This window comes from Chrysochloris asiatica, unplaced genomic scaffold, assembly GCF_000296735.1.
Source record: "Chrysochloris asiatica unplaced genomic scaffold, ChrAsi1.0 scaffold00037, whole genome shotgun sequence".
In the NCBI taxonomy this organism is placed as follows: domain Eukaryota; kingdom Metazoa; phylum Chordata; class Mammalia; order Afrosoricida; family Chrysochloridae; genus Chrysochloris; species Chrysochloris asiatica.
The window spans coordinates 22,835,018-22,855,628 of NW_006408555.1; the positions used below are offsets into that span (position 1 = coordinate 22,835,018).

At 41.0% G+C, this 20,611-nt stretch overlaps 1 protein-coding gene across 2 annotated transcripts in view; it reads right to left on the minus strand.

Moving 5' to 3' along the window:
- NFATC3 (nuclear factor of activated T-cells, cytoplasmic, calcineurin-dependent 3) overlaps window positions 1-17,593 on the minus strand; it is a 112,096-nt gene extending 94,503 nt beyond the window's left edge. The window contains exon 1 of one of the 2 annotated variants that reach the window (XM_006860225.1): window positions 17,311-17,593. In XM_006860225.1, coding sequence (XP_006860287.1) covers window positions 17,311-17,413 — 103 coding nt within the window. In that variant the 5' untranslated portion in view covers window positions 17,414-17,593. The remainder of the gene's footprint in view (window positions 1-17,310) is intronic. The other variant, XM_006860224.1, reaches the window with a different exon arrangement.
- Window positions 17,594-20,611: the final 3,018 nt, after the last annotated feature.

Here is a 20,611-nt window from a genome sequence, read left to right on the forward strand (position 1 = left end):
AAAAAAAAGAAAATACCATGGCTTGGGTCAGGCGCACTATACATAATGTTAAATTGTTAAAATGGCAATGTTTTGTCATATATTTGCCACAATAAAATATATAATTATGAAAATTATATTTATTTCTACAATGAACAATTAGTGAAATAGAAAAATAGAATCATTTACAATAACACCAAAAAACTAAAGGTTTATATCTCACAAAATATGTGCATGATCTCTATGCTGAAAACCATATATCACTGAAGAAAGAAATTTTTAAATGACCTAGGATCAATGGAGTGCTAGACCATGAAGATATGTATGATGGTTGGTATAATCTAGGTATCAGAATACAACTCTGCAATAAAAAGGAACAAACTACTGAAACACACAACATGGATACATCTCAGATGCACTGTTAAGAAAAAGTCAGCCTAAAGAATCCATACTATAAATAAGGGGGCATCTGGTGCAGACCGTACAGACTCGGTCAGGAGTCCGAGGTCCTGTGGGCCCAAACGTTGCAGACCGTCCAAACCATAGGCTCTGAGGATCAAACTATAGCCACCTAGCAGACATAGCAAACTGTCCCTTATCTGATTATTCAGTTATGCTGGTTAGTAATTCCATACATGAGCCCTGGATATCCACAGATAAATGTAAAAACCTTCCCTAAAAGCCGAGACTGTAAATTCCAAAAAGGCAAAGTTTTTCGCCCCCCCCCAAAAAAAAAAAGCTAAAGAGGATAGAGAGAAACACTGTTAACTGATGATGTATGAAGGGATTATAATCAATGTAATGAAACAAGGTATATGAATGTTTGAATGTGAAACTGATGATGTACCCTGTAAACTTTCACTCAATCCACAATAAAAACCTTTAAAAAAAAAAAAAAAAAAATCCATACTATATGATTTCAATTTTATGACATGCTAGAAAAAACATACTCATCTATACTGACAAAAAAACAAGCCAGTGTTTGCCAGATCTGGAGGTGAGATGTGGCTACAAAGGAGCAAGAGAAAATTTTTAGAAGACGGTTTTGCATTTTTATTATGATAATTACTACTCTACTATACGTATTTTTCAAAACTCAAAGAACTATACACCAAAAGCTGTGAATTATACTATATGTAAATTATTACTCAATGAAATACCAATTTTTTTTTTTAGGAATTAAATTTAAAAGGTATGAAATGCAAACTTAAGCTGACCACTCATCAAAAATACAATTCTAATGGGTGCATAACTTCAAGAATAATCATGTCAGTAAGATGTACAGGTAGAAATTGTTGAATTGGCATGTTTTTGCTGTGTATATTCTCAAAAACAAAATACTTAAAATTTTAAAAATAAAAATTATTCTGGGAAACTCAAGAGCTTCCAGTTAAAGATACAGAATTAAAGATATACATTAATTCCTTCCTGAAACGCCATTAAAATGATAACAAAAGGATCTTTATGGGTATAAACTCACAAGAACTAAAAGAACAGAAGATGAAACCTCAGCAAGGAAATTTTTGGAAGTTGTAATGCAAACACAAGGCTCCTGAAAGAGCTGAAACTTAAGCAAGCAAGGAAAAAGGTCAAGAAGAAAACAGATATGCCATAAAGAAATAGATTTCCCACACATTCAGAAAAAATGCACTACCTGGTACTTTTGAAAGTCAGGTATAAGCAAGAATGAAAACAAGATTAGTACAAAGTTTAATAAACAGTTAACCCCCCTTGCCAGTTTCCCACACCTCCTCACTCTTCTTACTGGGTGACTGTCCCTCTGGGCAGATGACTAGATATTATTTTCTGAATAAGCAAAACAGCCATGGTACCATGTTACAAAGAAGATGATGAAGTGAAAGTCTCTACTACCTGTATGTTGACACCCCAAGTTCCTACCCTCCTCCACTTGGCTCACTCAATAATGCTCTGCAGGCAACAGCCTGGAAGAGTCTTCTCTTGGGAATGTGATTAACTGAAGAGAAAATAAATACAGATGACATCAAGGGTAACCTAGTAAAACTCTCTACAATGAAGCTTGCAGTTAGCAAGTCCCACTGGTGATCACAGAGCTTACATCAGACTTCTCAACAACAACACTGGCAGCAAGAAGAAAACAAAGAGCAATGCCTTCAAAATTTTGAGAGAAAATGTTAACTAATCTAGAATCCTACATTGTAAGGAGAGAATAAAGGCATTTTAAATATCTAAACCTAAGGTCTCAAAAAGTTACCTATTAGACTTCAGTGAACCTGGGTGGGGACCTGGTTGGCCAGCAGTGTGGCAGGACCTGGGAAATCTTGGGCCTAGAGTCAGTGACATGGCCACGGAGGACTAGAGTGGAGAGTAAAGCATCCGGCTGATGGGAGGGCAGGGTATATGCATAAGAACACCCACACTTGCATAAAATACCCACTTTTCCTGGCTTCAATTACTGGATGATCAGAGCTCAACCAGAAATAAAAAGAAGAGGAAAAAAAAAAAGTATTCTCATACAATTTGATGAACTTGACCTACACCTATGAAAGCAGTAGCTCAAAAGAGGGATTAGATCCTTGCAGCGGGAATCATTCCTACCCCCTCCACACACAGGGTGGACAGGGATGGGCAGCTTAGACATTGGCTGCCCTGGATGGGGGGCAGGGGGCTGCAGGGGCAGGGGTGACTGGCTTACAGGCTTTCAGAGGGGAGCCTAGATCCAGAGGGCCTGGAGGAAGGTGGAATCTCCGGTGAGTAGCATACAATCTGACTAGGCGGGGCTGATGCAATGAAATGCAGAAGGGTCTCTTGTGATACAATAGTGAATGGTTGTTATCGGGACTGATTGTGAGGATTGGAGGTGTAAAGATGGACGTTTTATACCAGGGAGGGGAGTGATTGGCTTTTCGGTCTTGAAGCGGAGGTCCCTGGCCTTTGTCCTGTTCTGGCAATGTTGTTGTTGTTAAGTGCCGTTGAGTCGGTTCTGACTCACAGCGACCCTGTATAGGGTTTCCAAGGAGCAGATAATAAGTTTGAACCACCAACCTTGTGAGTCAAAATGATCTTCAGGTCCAATGCTTTTACCCACAAAGCCACACCAGGACTCCCTGGCAATGTTACAAAAGTCTTTTTTAGGGCTGCTGATAAATGCCCACAGGGCACATCACTCAATCATAAACCTCAGCCTGAAAGCACTCAGCTCTAACTTCCCCCAAGTAAGTGCCTAGAGGCATTCCACTACGCAAGCAAACTTTCTACCCAAAGTCACTCCAGTTTTACTTGCTCCCTGGGCTGGGAAGTCCACTGCTCTGTTCTGCGCTCTGGCTCTTGGTGTAGTTATTGCTGCTCCTCTGTCATTCCTCCAGTGTCGCAGCTTTCTGTCTCTGGGTTGAGGAGGTTCAATGCACAAGGATCTCAGGATCCAAAGAACACACTCCAGTCTTGGCTTCTCTTCTTTGATAGTAAGATTCCCTCCTGCTGCTTCTGAGATGGCTCATTTTAAAACCACATTAGAGTTACAAGTTTCTACAATCACAATTAACTCTATTAACTGAATCATATCATCCTATTGGCATCTTCTCCCACTTTTTCTTAACCAGATGCATCAAGAAAAAGTTGTTTGGTGGGAATTACTATGGGTAGAAGAGTCATAAGAAATCCACTGCACTAGAAGCCTGAAACTACTCTGATATTTTAGTAATGTCACACAAGACATGAATCTAGAATCCAGATCTCACTAAGTACTACACCAAAATACTGTCTCTAAATTGCCTCAAAAACCTCTAAATAAGTAACAGATAAAAAAGGTAAGGTGCAAAAAATATAAAACAACATGTAAATAACAGGGGCTGCTTCACATTGGGACTAAAAGGAGATGAATAAAATTAAAGGTGATAAGCTTTATTAAAGGTGTTAAGAGTGACGGATCTGAAACAGATGGAGCGCCTTGAGGGAGATGAGTGGGAAGGAAAAGGAATTGAAGACAGCATTACCCATAGGCTCAAAGGAAAAGGAACTGAAGACAGCCTTACCCATCACTTTTAAAATTGAATTTGTGAAATAAATAAAATATGAAGAAAAATTACACAAATCCAAATAGGAAGTGACCAAGACTTTGACTCTGCCATAGGGTAAAGAGAAACGGGAAGATATAAGTCTTGTTCAGGCACTCAACTAACCCAAAAAAGGGTAGCAATAAGCCAATTCAATAGAAAAAAAATAATTAAAAAAATATATTATCAACAATATTATTGTTTATGTACGATCAAGTCAGTTCTGACTCATAACAACCCTGTATAGGGCTTCCAAGGAGCAGGTGGTGGGGTTTAAACCACCAACCTTGTGGTTAGCAGTCCAGTGTTGATTCTACAGCTCCACAACAGGACTCCAATACAGCCTCTAACAAAACTAGCCTGTCCCAAACCTCTGATAATAGAATTTTTTACCTTTATACCAAGAAGAAGAGTCCAGGTGTGGCTCTGTGAGTTAATACACTGGACTGCAAGGTTGGTTTGAACCACAAGGTCAGTGATTCAAACAGCTGCTCCTTGGAAACCCTATACAGGGTGGCTAAGTCGGAACCGATTCGACAGCACTTAATAACAACATACCAAAAAGGTTGGTAAAGCACCAAAATCTACATGTGGTGTGTGCCCAGGGCAACTTAGAGGAGTCGGTGCAACCTAAAAGTTTTCATGAGGTTGTCCAAGACAACAACAAAAAAAACAGGACAGCAGGGTCTATGGTGGTTCCATGTGTGCTAATATGTGTCCATGATGGGATCAGTGTGCTTTCCTTATTGAGGAGCAGAAAATCATTGTGAAAGTATTAAAGACACAGCAGAGAGTCAAAAAGCTAAGTAAAAAAGAATGAAGCTTTCTGTTAAAAAAAAAAAAAAAAGTATTACAGAACTACAGTCAGATTTCTCAATATGATCCACGGCATATATGAAAAGGCAACAGTCAATATTATACTTAATGAACAAAGAATAAGAGCTCTCCCCCTTGAAATTAGGAACAAGACAAGGGTGCCCACTCAATATTGTACTTGTACTAGAAGTCCTATCTAAAGCAGTAAAACAAAACAAAAAAAGAAATAAAAGGCAGCCAGATTAGAAAAGAAATAAAATCATTATCTGTTTTCAGAACATATGGTCCTATATGTAGAAATTCCCAAAGAATCCACAAGAAAACTAGAAGTGATAGAGCAATATAGCAAAGTTACAGGGCACATAGTCAACAAACAAAAATAGTTGGGTTTCTATATATCTGCAATGGTATTATTTCCTTACCAAATCTGTAAGGAAAATGAAGGAAACAACTCTATTTGCAATGCCATCTAAGAGAATAAAGAATCTAGGGATAAATCTAACCAGGGACATGAAGGACTTATACAATAAAACACTGCTGAAAGAGATGAAAGAAGACTGAAATGAATGGAAAAAGATATGCCATTTTCATGGATTGGAATACTTAATCTTGTTAAACTGTCAATTCTGCTAAGGAATCTAGAGTCAATGCAATCCTGTCACGGAATCTATAGAGTCAATGTAATCCTGGTCAAAATTCCAACACTCTATTTATTGAAATTTAAAAATTTAAAAAAAATTCAATTTTATATGCAAATACAAGAAGCCTGAAGTACTAAGATAATGGTGAAAGAAAATAATAAATCAGTAATAGAACCCACTGAAATGGCCACACAGAACTCAGACACCATACTCAGAGTTATGGGTTTTATTAGGTTATTAGGGAAAACAACAGATTACACAATGCGCAGGGCACAGTTCTTTGATAAGGTCAGGCCTCTCTCTGGCCTTTGGTCTCTTGGTCTGGCATCTGTCCTTTCAGGCACTGGTACAATGTTCTTTCAGGGCTGTTGATAAATGCCCAAAGGACACTTCACTCCACTATTAAAAGTTCCAGCACAAAGGTACTCAGCTCTAGCTCCATGGGCCAGCAAACCTAGCCCCGCCCCAATTTAGTGCGTGGAGGTACTACACTCCGCAAACCAGCCTCTTGTCCAAATGCACTCAGGTTTACTTGCTCTGTGGGCCAGGAAGTTCACCATTCTGTCTTCTGTTATGGCTCTTAGCTCTACTGCTGCCGCTATGGCACTCCTCCGCTTCTCCAGTGTCACAAGCATTCTGTCCCTGGCTTGAGGAAGTTCAATGCACAAGAATCTTGGGATCCAGAGAACATGCTCCACTCCCGGCTATTTTTTATAGTAAGATTCTCCCTTCTGTTTCTGAGATGGCTCATTTATATTCACATTAGAGTTTCAAGTTTTCACAATTAACCCTGTTAACAATCACTCACAATTGAGTCACACAATCCATCAGCATCTTTCCCCATCTTCTCCAACCCAGAGCTGTCAGGTCTAGGTCCACGGACTAAGTAAGGTTATGTGCCTGAGGGCAGGAGACTGGCTTGCAGAATGTGCTCTTTGGACATTTACATGAATATGCATTTTTGGCTTTGCATATGTACCTCAAATGTTTTTGCTTTGTTCATCTGTGAAATATAAACTGTAAATGGGGAGCCACAGGGAGTAAGTAGACTAACTGTTGTTACAAGGAGGGATTGCAATCATTGAGATGAAAGAATGTGTATAATTTGTTGAATGTAAAACTGATGATCTTGTCTGTAAATCTTCACTTGATTTACAACAAAAAGTTTTGTTTTTTTTTTTAAAAAGCAATAATGAAAAATATTTTTTAAAAATAAAAAACATATAAGTACAATTCATGAAGACAACTCACAAAGTGTCCACTAAAGTGTTGTGACCAATGATTACCTTGATGAAAAAATGCTTTAAAAAATCATTTTAAATCAATACTTACTCCTAGGAAAAAAAATTACAAAAGGATTCAATGGAAACAAATTCAATTTCAGAGTTCACACAATGCGATGTATTCTCTAGTTAAACAATAAAACAGATGAAAATGTAATCCCAAATTGACAAATATAAAAATGTACTTTAAGACACTGAAAACATACTTTAAAATGGAATTCTCTCACCTGTTGCAGTAACAAAAGACACTATACATTTTGTAGTGCAAAGTATACCTTCTCTAGTATACCTGGGATGTTCAGGCTTTCATAGTACCATAGGATTCCTATTCAGACATAATGACTATGTTAACTACAACTGTCCCTAGGATTACATTTCAGCTATTGGTAAACTGTTAATTCAAAGGCCTTACTACTAAAATCTTATATGCTCAATTCTTTCTCCTAAAGTACGCCAAATTCAGGCAGGCAGATGAGAATCATGCAATGAAGTTATATAAACATTACAGGAAATGCTGTAACTATATGCAGACCCACGTTATATTTGACTTAAAATGACAAATGTTAGAAAACAAAAAAACATGCTCCTGCTTGTGGACTCTTTTAAGACTCCCTAGACAACTCACTCCTCTTAAATTCCACTGTTACTTGAACCTCACATGGCATGCATGCCCAGGCAAATTTGATGACTTGGATTTTGTTTTAGAAGCGAGGCTTACTGCCAAGTATGCTGTGTCTACTCCCCTGACCCACCATGCAGCTTAAAAAACACCTTCCTTATTTATGTTACTGCTGTGAGCAGTCAAACTGCTGCTTACTATCAAATGAGGCTCAACTGACTCAGGTTTCCTACCTCCTAAGAGTAATGAGATTGACTTTACTGTATTATGACTACCTCAACTTCACCCCTTATTTAAAGCATTGCCATACTGAATCATCTACTCCATTACATACTCACATTACAATGAACCAGACTTAAGACTATCCATGTATCTAGAACACTGCATCTTCCTGAGATCCCGGAAATTACATGCAGAGAACATGGAGGAAAATTTCTGAGATATGTGAACATGCTCCAAGCATTTGATCAGGATAATAAAATGGAAGAGATCAGTGAAAAAAATCAGTCACATGGCAAGAACACTGAATTTAGACCTTGTTACTGCTGATGTGGAACAGCTCAGATCTTGAAAAAAGGAAACTGATAGATCATGGTCTTAATGAATTTTGAATTGGAAAGAAATGCTGAGGAAGAATGATGATAAAAAGGACAGAGAGAAGCTGTCCAAAATTTTTTACAGTGAAAAAAATAGCTGAAGTTTTTCTAAATTAATGCAGGGGCTTTAGTGGCTTGAAAATACAGACCCAAATACGGATGGCTTTGCTAAGTCCACAGACAGATTTCAGATGTTACTGTGAAACAGATGGAAATAAAATAAAAGAACCACACAGACAACTCTCTCTCATTTTCTGACTAGAAATGCCGTCCTCATTTTCAGGAATAATCCAGATGATAAGAATCTTCCATACATGAAATTATTGTTGTTGTTATGTGCCGTGGAGTCGGTTCCCACTCATAGTGACCCTGCACAGGGTTTCCGAGGCTGTAAATCTTTACGGGAAGCAGAAAGCCTCATCTTTCTCCAGCGGAACAGCTGGTAGTTTCGAACTGCTGACCCTGAGGATCGCAAACCAATTCGTAACCACTACGCTACCAGAGTTCCTACATGAAATTATAACAACTAATAAAATGTCAATGCTACCCAACTCTTCATTGCTGGAGTCACTTTTTATGATGTGTCTATTTTTCTCTGTATGTTTTAAAAGGAGCCCTGGTGGCACTGTGGCCCAACAGATGTGTTGGTCTATTCAAATCCACCAGATCCTCTGATCCCCAGAAGAAAGAGTAATCTGTTTGCTCCCATAAAGAGTTAGTCTTGGAAACCTACAAATCAGAATTGAGTTTGATTTTGGAGGGTGCACATTAAAATATATCTGTAAACTTGCTAGGCCTAAGGGATCTGGAAGATAGTCTTGGAGAACTCCATGGTCAATTGTTATAATGTAGTCCAGAAACAAAGAGACATTGAGAAAGGGGACACTGAATGGTTTTAAATTAGGGAAGGTATGCACCAGAGTTGCATTCTTTTACCATACTTATTCAATCTGTAGACTGAGCACATAATCCAAGAGGCTTGATTATATGCATCAGGATTGGAGAAAGACTCATTAACAATCCGCCGTATGCAGATGATATAACCTTGCTTTGTGAAAGTGAAGAGGACTTAAAATACTTACTGATGAAGATCAAAGACCACAGGTTTCGGTATGGGCTGCACATCAATGTAAAGAAAACAAAAGTCCTCATGACTTTTATATGGATAAACAACATCCATATAAATGGAGAAAAGACTGAAGTTGTCAAAGACTTCATTTTTCTCAGATCAACCATCAACACTCATGAAAGCAGCAGTCAAGAAGTCAAAGACATATTGCATTAGGAAAATCTGATGCACAAGACCTCTTTAAAGTGTTCAAGAGCAAAGATGCCAGTTTGAGGACTAAATTGCGCCTGACCCAAGCCAAGGTATTTTCAATAGCCTCATATGCATGTCAAAGTTGTACAATGATTAAGGAAGACCATAAAAGAATTGATGCATTTGAGTTACAGTATTGGAGAATATTAAAAGTATTATGGACTGCCAGAAGTATAAACAAATCTGTGTTGGAAGAAGTACAGTCAGAATATTCCTTAGAAGCCAGCCAGCATGGCCAGACTTAATCTCTCATATCAGAAGGGACCAGTCCCTGGAGAAGGACATCATGTTTGATAGAGCGGAAGGTCATCAAAAAAGAGGAAGACCCCCATTGCAATGGATTAGCACAGTGGCAGCAGCAATCAGCTGAAGCATAGCAACAATTGAGACACTGGACTGGGCAGTGTTTCATTCTGTTGTGCATAAGGTCACCAGGAATACCTAACGGCACCTAACAACAACTGTTCAGAAAGACAATGTTCTGCATCCTACTTTAATGAGTAAGGACTGGGATCTTAAAATTCAGGAGTACCCAACTTTTAACAAGCAGCCATGTATGTGTAAGATGCAACTGTTAGTCTCTCCCTGTCCTGAGAAAAGAATGATGATGAAAACTAAAGATGTTTGGAAACAATTAGTCCAGTGGACTAAAGGACCACATGAATATCAATCTCCATGACTATGAGAACAGGAGAACTAGACAGTGACTGGCTACCACCAACAACTGCTCTGAAAGGGATCATATTAGAAGATCCTGGAGAGATTGAGATAAAAGTGTACCAAAATTCAAAAGTATACAGAGACCAGGCTTACTAGTCAGCTAGAGACTGGTGGAATGCCAAGACTGTGGCCCTTGGTTACTCTTTGTATCTGCAAGTAAATTACCCTTGTGGTTCTATTTTCAGCCAATGGATAGGTATACAGGGGAGAAAACAACACTCGTGAGGTATGCACACCATAAAATAGTCAACCATTCAAGATCCCATGGGCAGCATTTACCCAGGGGCACGGCAACAAGAAACACAGGGAGGGAAGTGGGATAAGTGATGCTACATTGAGGGTATTGCAATCATTGTGATGTGCAGGATTTGTTGGCTATAAAACTGATGATCTGCTCTGTAAACCTTCACTCAATTCACAACAAAAAAATAATGTTGTTGTTAAATGCCATTGAGTTGATTCCAGCTCATAACAACCCTGTATAGAGTTTCTGAGGAGTGGCTGGTGGGTTAGTAGTCAAGTACTAATCCTACAGTGCCACAGCAGGATGCCAATAAATACCTTTGTTGTTGTTAGGTGCCATCGAGTCAGTACTGACTCACAGCAACCCTATACACAACAAAACGAAACACTGCCTGGTCCTGGCCCAACCTCACAATTGTTGCCACGCTTGAACCCACTGATGCTGCCACTTTACCAATCCATCTCATTGGGGGTCTTCCTCTTTTTCTCTGATCCTCCACTGTACCAAACATGATATCCTTCTCCAGTGATTGGTCCTCCTGACAATATGTCCAAAGCATGAGAGACAAAGTTTGGCCATCCTGGCTTCCAAGGAGCACTCTGGCTGCACTTCTTCTAACACAGATCTGTTGGTTCTTTTGGAAGCCCATGGCACTTTCAATATTCTCCTCCAACAACACCTTAGATTTCCTTAAATGCTTAACTTACAAGTCTTTCTGAAAAACCCAAACCAGGTACCATCAACTCAATTGAGTTGTATTAATCCTATAGGTGTCAGAGTAGAACTGTGCTCCACAGGGATTCCAATGGCTGGTTGTTCAGACCTAGACTGCTAGGGCTTTGTTTGGATGCATCTGTGGGTAAACTTGACCCACCAAGCTTTCAGTTAACAGCAAGCACATTAACCATTTGCACCACTCAGAGACTCCCACATAATTTCTTGGCCACACAAATTATACCCAACTTTTAATTTTATAATATATTATATTATTACAGTATTACCTCTGCTAATAATTTAGACTACATGGCAAAATACCCCTTTTGTATTGACAAAGGGGAAAATCTAAAAGACCGTAGGTATGACAATGTTCTTACAATTATGAAGTTTTACCAAGGCAATGTGATCTTGAACATTGGGTTTTTTTCCCTAGATTTCCCCCCATATTCACTAATGCACAAATAGGCACTAATAATCCCCACCACAAAACTGAGCTGGAAACTCCAGTTGCATCCTTCAATCCTATCAGGAAAAGTGTCAAAAAAAAAAAACAGAAAATTCAACTATTCTTCCAAGTGAAATGCTAAAATATTTATCAATGGCTCAATCACCTAATACATCTTCTCACTGCGCTCAACTGTAAAGAAAACTCTGACCTATGGTATAAAAAATATGTCTAGTAAATAAGGGGGAATCTGATGCAGACCATGCAGAGTTCAAGTCCCTGTGGGCCCAAGCATTGCTGACCGTCCAAACCATAGGCTCTGAAGATCAGACTTTAGCCACCTAGCAGACATAGCAAAATGTCCCTTATCTGATTATTCAGTTATGCTGGTTAGTAATTCCATACATGAGCCCTGGATACCCAGAGATAAATGTAAAAACCTTCCCTAAAAGCTGAGACTGTAAATTCCAAAAAGGCAAAGTTTCCCTCCCCCCAAAAAAGCTAAAGAGGATAGAGAGAAACTCTGTTAACTGATGGTATGTGGAGGGGATTATAATCAATGTAATGAAACAAGGTATATGAATATTTGCATGTAAAACCGATTATGTGCCCTGAAAACTTTCACTCAATCCACAATAAAAACCTTAAAAAAATATATATATATATATATATATGGCTTGGCATAGTCTTCTTTACAGTACCTAAATGGATGGACAAAAACACATTTCTACAGGAAACCATACAAGCAACTTCCTTTCTTTTTTCATAACAATTTAAATATCCAAGCATATTTAGTATTGTTAGCAAATCAATCATCTTTCAGATCGTACTAAGTCAGTAACAACCTAATTTAACAAAGTGGAAAAACAGAATTAAAAGCTAATGCTATGAGAGAAGCAGCAGCACTGAGAAGATCAATAGACTTAAGACTGTTGTTGTTATGTGCCGTGGAGTCGGAACTAAGACTAGACGAATACAAATGTCTAAGACCAAGTATTGCAACTCATCTAGAGGAGGTCTAAATTACTGCATCTCCCATTTACCCTATTCCCTCTCAGGGGTTTTTTTGTTTGTTTGTTTAGGATAGGAAGATGATCTTAAAAAGAAGAGGAAGTAACAACAGAGCCTATCATCAGTTTTTGTTTTGTTTTAAGGAAATGGTAACTACCATTACTTTATTAGTACCACCCGCACCAGGAACTTTCCTAAAAGTTTTAAATGCACTACTCTCATTTATGGGCTTCTGGTGTGCTGTTGTAGGATCAGCACTGGACTTCAAACCACAAGGACAGCAGTTCAAGCCCAACAGTTGCTCCTCGGAAACCATATACAGGGTCACTATGAATCGGAACCAACTCTACAGCACTTAACAATAGCAACAACTCTCGTTTATACAAGATCAAACAAAAATTTTAACAAAAATGACCAATTAAAGTTGATAAATGACAAAATTAAATTGTCTAATTATAAATTACAAAGGATACATGAATCAGATCTCTAAGCACTAAATAAATCTAAAAACAAAAAACTACAGATTAAAAACTAAGACAATGATTTAAGAAAAAGTTCTGAACTTCACATATGCAACAGTTGTGTATTAAAGCAATAGCTGACTTGCCAAAAAACAAAGTTCAGAGGCAGGACAGGAAAGATGACCAAATGGAAATGGGGGAACCCATGTCACCAAACAAAATGTGCATAAACTGTTGTCTAGGGAAACTAATTTGCTCTGTAAACTATCACCCAAATCACAATAAAATGTTATGAAAAATAGAGAAAAGACCATTAACTGACTGGCCATATCTTCTTCTCTGACAGGATAAATGTAATAAAAATAATATCTGACAAAACTATGCATATATTTTATCATAAAGTAAATTTCTTACAGAAATAACATATTGCATTAGAGATATTTTTTTCCCTTTTAAAAAGCAACAGATTCCCCTTTTAAAAACTCAAGTATTGTATACACTCCTCCCATCTATCATTCAGGACTAGAAAGTCATTCTTCAGTAGTGGACACATTTCTGAGAATGAAACTTTGAATTTGCAAAGTAAAAATTATTAAAACATCAAACTAGAGATATACAAGCAGTAAACTAGAGCATTAGAAGCTTCGCTTAATATGTAATGGGAAAGAATGTTAATGAAATAACACCCAATTTAAACTCCTATTTACTACTGGTGAAAAAAAGATATGGCAGACTGTTTCTGCAAAGATTTCCTCTTAAGAATCCCATGGGGCAGTTTTCTGTCGTACAAGGTAGCTTGGCTTGTAGGTGGGTATTTACTACTGAGGAGTTTCTGGGTAGTACAAACTATTAAAGTGTTCAGCTGCTAACTGAAAACATTGGAAGTTTCCGTCCTCTCAGATGCACCTGGCAATCTACTTCTGACAAATCAGCCATTGACAACTGTATGGAGCACACTTCTACTCTGACACATAAGGAGTTGCCACGACTGGGTGGTAACTGGTTTGTGTTTCTATTTACTGCTGAAGTGGACCTTTATTGTGAAACTAAGTATTAAGTAAAGAAAAAAGTACTGTAAGTTTCAAAACAGCTGGATTCTATTTTTTAACTGAAAATATATAGTTTTTACATTAATAAATAAAACTGAAGAATCTAAGGTCTTAAATTGTCTTTAATGTTAAAATCTCAAAACACCTCAATAACAATCATCTTAAATCGTCAGTCACAAATATAATCAATATTATCAAATAAACCTCAATGTATATTTTAACAAGCTTAGTTAAAAGTCACTAAATTCAGTCCCATGTCTTGCCCTCCCTTTCCATCTCCACCCCCACAACATTTTTCAAAAATAATCTCCCTGAAGAGCGGAGTACAGGACCCTACCCAGAGAAACAGCAACGCCAGAGATGGAGGCAGAGATGACGTAGAGAGACGTAGCAGCTGGGGACTCTAGATCCAGAGAGGAAGAGGAGCTGTATGCTGATGACCAGGGGGCAGGCTTGCAGGGTGTACCCTTTGGTTGGTTGATGATGCATGGAGGGGAATGTAACCATGGCAATGAAATGATGTATGATAGGATGAATGTAAAGCGAATGTTCTCCCATGTAAACAATCACATAATTCACAATGAAACATTAAATAATAATAATAATAATCTCCCTTTATAGAAATTTACATGTGAACAAATCTTCAGAGAAGTAAAACCATTGCAATAGGAAAAGTATCAGGTCAACTGTCTTAAGGAACTGACCAATAAAGACCAAATAAATCAAACTGCTACTATGTAAGTGAGAACTGACTCAAAACTTAAGTATTTATTCTATAACTCAACAAACACCAAACCCACTCAACACTTAACAACTATGCTAAAAGGAGCACTGGTGGCATAGGGGATTAAGTATTAGCCTGCTAACTGTAAAGTTGGCAGTTCAAACCCATCAGCTCCACTCCACAAGATGAGTCTGTCTACTCTGGTAAAGACTTACAGTTTTGGAAATCCTAGGGTGTAGTTGTACTGTGTCCTACAGGGTCAGAGTCAGAAATGACTTGAGGGAAGTTGTTAAGTGAGGTCGAGTCGATTTCAACCCACAGCAATTTCAATCCACAGTGTAAGATTTCTGAGGAGCAGCTGGTGGGTTTGAACTTGCTGACCTTGTTCACAGTCCAGTGCAGATCCTACACCACCACACCAAGAGTACTATGTGGCCGTTAAATGCACTTTGCCAAGCAAGCACTGGTAATACAACTAACTATAAACAAGATATAGATATCTGTGCTTTCATGAAACTTACATTCTAGTGAGAAACTACTGATATAACCAATACTGATGATCTGAATTCTACCAAGCAATTTTATTCTCATGAAATGTCAGTTAATCCACTTTGTTTCTTCTAACACCATATTTATAATTGTTGTTAAGCGCCATCGACCTGTATAGGGCTTACAAGGAGCAGCTGGTGGGGTTGAACTGCTGACTTTGTGGTTCTCAGTCCAGTGCTGATCCACACCAGAAGTCACACTTTTATGCTTTTCAAAATGAAAACTAATTTTGTAACATTAACTTTCAATGTTTCACATCCTTTGCAACAGTATTTAAAAATTTTGTTGTTGTTAAGTACCGTGGAGTCAGTTCCCACTCATAGCCACCCTACACAGGGTTTCTGAGGCTGCAAATCTTTTTGGGCGCAGAAAGCCTCATCTTTCTCCCACGGAACAGCTGGTAGTTTCAAACTGTCGACCTTGAGGTTAGAAGCCCGATTCGTAACCACTACGCTACCAAAAATTAGGTGCTAGATTATTTTAAAGTGGTCTTTCCGTCACAAATAAAAGTGCCCCAAGTTTACCTTTGGAAAATTCAGTAATATATTGCTACAAAGTTTAACTCCTTCAAGACACATTTAAATATCAGTGATTTTTTTGTTGTTGTTAATGACAAATAATTTCTAAAGCCGTTTTCATAGCTTTTAAATGTTATTCAAATTTTTTATGGTAGCTAATGCTTAGTCGTTCTGACTCCTAACTGCTAACCTTAAATTCAGAAGTTGGAAACTACCAGCCGTTCCGCTGTAGAAAGATGAGGCTTCTGCTCTCGTAAAGATTTAAAGCCGGGGAAACCCTATACAGGGGTCGCTAGGAGTCTGAAGGGTCACCACGGCACACCAACAACACCTTTTTTACCACGGACCAGAGTTCACAGCCTGTCGAAATGCATAGTTACTTGGATAGTATGACTTCCCAACTATTTCCCAAGCTCCTGAGGGGGCCTCACAATGCTCCCAAGTACCTAACAGGATCTTCAACATAGTAGGTGCTCCAGTGATGTTAGTGGGTGTTAGCCAATAACTACTGTAAATTATTTATGTTGAAAAAGTCATCTAACGTATAAAGAGTAAATAGGCAGATAAAAAAAAGTACAGGCAGAGAATCCTAATACCTTCTCAGATGTTTTTCAATATAACTCTAAAACATTGTCTGTTGAACATCAATCAATATGGACCATTAAGCAATTCACCTAAAACCTGGAAAGAATAAATACGGATTACTCTTAACTGGGCTCCTTTTTAAAGTTTGCCTGCATATGTAATAAGGAAACTGAACGTAATGAACCAGAGTATTCCAAACCAGGTCACAGGAGACCTCGAAGTCCTCAGCCATTCTGTTTCTATTTCCTGATTGGTCTGACCTCCAAGTATTAGAGTGCCTGCCTTTCCAACTCATAATCTCCTTTAAAACATCTTCCGAGGTGAGCTTTTACGTCAAATAATTATTGGCTTTCAGGACTTTCTAGAAGAATTATTAAAAAGGCACCCTCCCACTTTATTTTTTTTTTTTTGTAACTCTTTTAAAACACTATGCTCAACGCAGGAAACGCAGTTTTCAGAAAAGTCCCGTTATAGTTACACTTCCAATTAAATGTGGGCCATACACTTGCACAAGCAGAAGTTAATATGAAATTATTACTCTTGTAGCAAAGGAGATTTATCAAACAACCGTGCACCTTATTTTAAAGGGGTCCTACACTTTAATGTGCATCTTTTAAATAAACACGAAAGGAAAAAAAAACACCCTCAAATAGATAAAAAACCAACCGCCCTTTCTAACGATTACACTTCACAGGGGCATTATTTTCTCTGCACCATGCTGGCAAAACAGCGACAACCAGACGCCACTTGGGCAGCGGCCCCGACCCTCGGCCTCCGAACTATGGGCTTCCACCGGTCAAAGCCGTTCCGGATCCTGGTTTCCAGAGACCGCTTCCAGCCCCATCGCTGAGACCTATATGCCTTCTAAGAGATTTAAATCCGCTCTTCACTCACTACACGTAACACAAATGAGGTTACCAGCTCCCGGACAATCATGGGACCAAAGGAGAGGGCGAGGACTTAAGGGGACGCTCCTTAGTTCCGCCCGGCCCGGGACCCACCTGCAGGCCGCGGGCCCGGGGGCGGCGGCGCCGGCGCCCCGTCCTCGCCGAAGACGAGTTTGAAGTCGAGCTCGTCGTGGGCGCCACAGTTTGCAGTAGTCATCGGCGTGGCCCAAGCTGCTGCGACTCTTCAGGTGGCGCGGCGGCGGCAGCGGCTTCTCAGCGCCGCTTCATGCCGGGCCGCGCCGGCCAAGGAGGTCGCGGCTCCGCGGCAAACTTTCCGGGCGGGGCCTGCGGTGCCAAGCGTTCCGTTCCGAACTCGAGAGATGGCCACACGCCGAGCCTCACCAAGAGCCTCCGCTGCCTAAGCTACCACCGTCGTCTCGGCAGATGCTCCCCGCCCCCCAACAGCCGCCGCTGGCTCGCTACCGCGCCGGGCCGCGTACCCGGCCCTGCCCCCTACCGCGCGCCCATCCGGCCCAGCCGCCCATTGGCCAGTGGCGCCGCGGGCTAACCCCAAGGCCCCCGCCCCTTCGCCGGCCTATCGCGTGACTCTAGCTCTGGGAGAAGGAAGTCAAGTGATGCGGAGAGCCTGTAAGCCCCGCTACTGCTTGGGAATTGTAGTTTGGCTTCTGGGGATAGCAGCTAGCTAGACTAAGCTAGATCCCGGCGTCCGAGTGTGGCGCCCATAGCCCTGTCTGGTCTGGGGAGCCCACCACCAAGCAATTGATCTCTTTCCTTATTCCTTGCTTCGAGGAAGAAGTGCGGAAGTTATGGGGGATGTAAAGGGCTGCTACTCCTACTTACTACTCTTTGGGCAGCGCATCAGGCCCTGGAAGGCTACCTAGAAACGGCTCACACCTTCACTCTCCCCTACACCTTTAATGGCGGAGTATCGGGAAGACAGGGATCGTTCAGAGCCTGTAGCTACGTTGGGGAGGAGCCGAAGGTGACCTGGGTTACGCTACAAACCGGGAGTCTCAAATCGCAGTCTCTGCACATCCACCCCTGCGGGATGGGACCTTCATGCCTCGGTGGCTGCGCCTTTGTCTGCCTCTGCGAACTGGCCCTGGCAGCGGCTCCTCAAGGATAGCTGGAGCATTCGAGGCGTCGGCAGGGCCCGACGAGTATGCAGTTTCCTACCGCAAACCGGGCTGAGGGTTATAGTACCCGTCCTCGTGAGCTCGCATATTCACAGACTACGTGACTTCTGCTTGATGCACATCCATGAAAGCACACCCAAAATGGATGGCTGGCAGTAGGGAGGAAGTGAGTGTCTGCAAAACCGTTTTTGGTACCTACCTCTCCTGTCGGCCCTGTACTTCCCTAGGGGTAGCCCAAGACGCTGCTGTCAGGGACCTGGAGTGGAGGCCACGCCCAAGGATACTTGTTTACTTATTGCACCGCTGAGACGCAAGGTGGATTGGGAACTGCAAGAGGCAGCCGGTGACCTGCTCCCTCAGCTCTAGACTCAGGGCAGAGCATCCCTAGAGGCTTGTTGCCAGGGCACTGTATCTGAGAGGTTTGAGTGCAGGTGTGAGGACCAGGGAATGCAACCTCACAGCACATCCCACAGGGTCCACAAAAAGTCCCTGGGAGAAGAGCCTTTCAAAGGCCTCGAGGCCTGAGCATCAACTGGTTACTGGGAGCCCCAGTTATCTGATTACCCAATAAGTATGGTAAGCATTGGCCTACTTGTGTTTATTTACTAATCAATCTTTTTTTTTTTCACATCAAGAATCTGCTTCTAGGCATGGCTTCTCTCTCTCCCAACCCCACAGAATTAAAAGGCCTCTTCAAATTTACAATCCCTGACAGGTTCAGAGTACCTGATAAGCAAGGTAAGCACAGGCTTACTTATTAATGTGTGGTGTACATCTTTAATGTGGTGAAAACATTGAAACTTCTCATTACAGCTTAGTAAACACAAGCCCGTGCTTACCTTGCTTATTGGGTAATCCATCCTTGGTGGTGGTGGTGATTTGCCGTGGAGTCGGTTCCAACTCACAGAGACTCTGTACAGGATTTCTGAGGCTGTAAATCTTTATGGGAGCAGAAAGCCTCATCTTTCTTCTGCGGAACAGCTGATAGTTTCGAACTGCTGATCTTGAGGTTTGCAGCCCAATTCGTAACCACTCCGCTACCAGAGCTCCTTAGTAAGGGATAATCCTACAGGCTTAGGGTCAGGACAGGGAAAGGCCAGAGCACATCCATTCATTTATTTCTTCAGTCAGGATACTTTTCCTAACTCTGTGCCCAGATCTGTGCAGGGCCTGGGGACTCAGAGATAAATCAGTCTCCTTTCAGAGGTAGAGCAGCTCAGGCCAGCAACTCTGTCATTAATATGGATGACGAGTGCAGTGACAGGAGTTCAGAGAACATCCCCAGCTTCAGGGCCTCTAGAGGTTGAGTAGGAATTGAAGAGATGTGACAAGGAATGAGGAAGGTCTTTCCAGACACAAAAAATGTTTTCCTTAAAGACAAGATAGTACTTGCAGTGGGCAGCAGCCAAAAGTGAGGCTGGCTGAATGTGAAGTGCTGCAAGGCATCTGGACTTTATTCTGAGGCAGCAGGGAGCCATGGAAGAGTTTAGAATAGGGGAGTTACATGACCAAATTCTAGGTCACTAGATGGAGAAGTGTGAGGATAGACACAGAATAGCAGTTGAGGGAAAGGGGCAGAATGGCATTAGGTAGGTAAACATTCTCCCAAAAAGCCTTCAGAGCATCTCCAACCCTGAGGACCTGAGAATGGAACTTGGAGCCTCAGCACACCAGCTTTGCAGCTCTGCGCCCCTAACAGATGGCTTGGTTGGCCCGCCTGTACTACATGTAACATGATCCTGGAATAAAAAGCCCCACAAGCTTGGCCAGCCTACCTTCCCCTCTGGTATAAAACTCAATGCAACTTCAGGGTAAACCACCCCTCCTCACACTTAACACAACCCAGGTTGCCATCTGAATTAAGAAAATAGGCCTTTATCCAGTCCCCTTTCCTTCCAGACATGACTTCATCTGAAATAGGGAGCCCAAGGTGACAGACCCTGGGTCTGTTAGCCCCACTGCTGAGAAGCAACCAGAGAAGTTGAAGATGGCTTGAACTTTTCATCAAGCACCTAGATGCATCTGTGAAGACTCAGGAGTCATGTCTTGGATGTGGAGGTCCTGGTCTAGCCTAATCCAAAAACCCTAGCCTGCAGTGCTGAGGGTTAGGACAGGGTCAGCAGCACTGACTGCAGGAGTATTACCATCTTTTAAAGAAAGGCAATAGCCCCATCCCCGCCCCACAAACATTTATATAAACATTCTCTCTCCCCTTTAGTCTCAGCTAGAGCCAAGACCTGCCTCAGAATCTCTTTCTC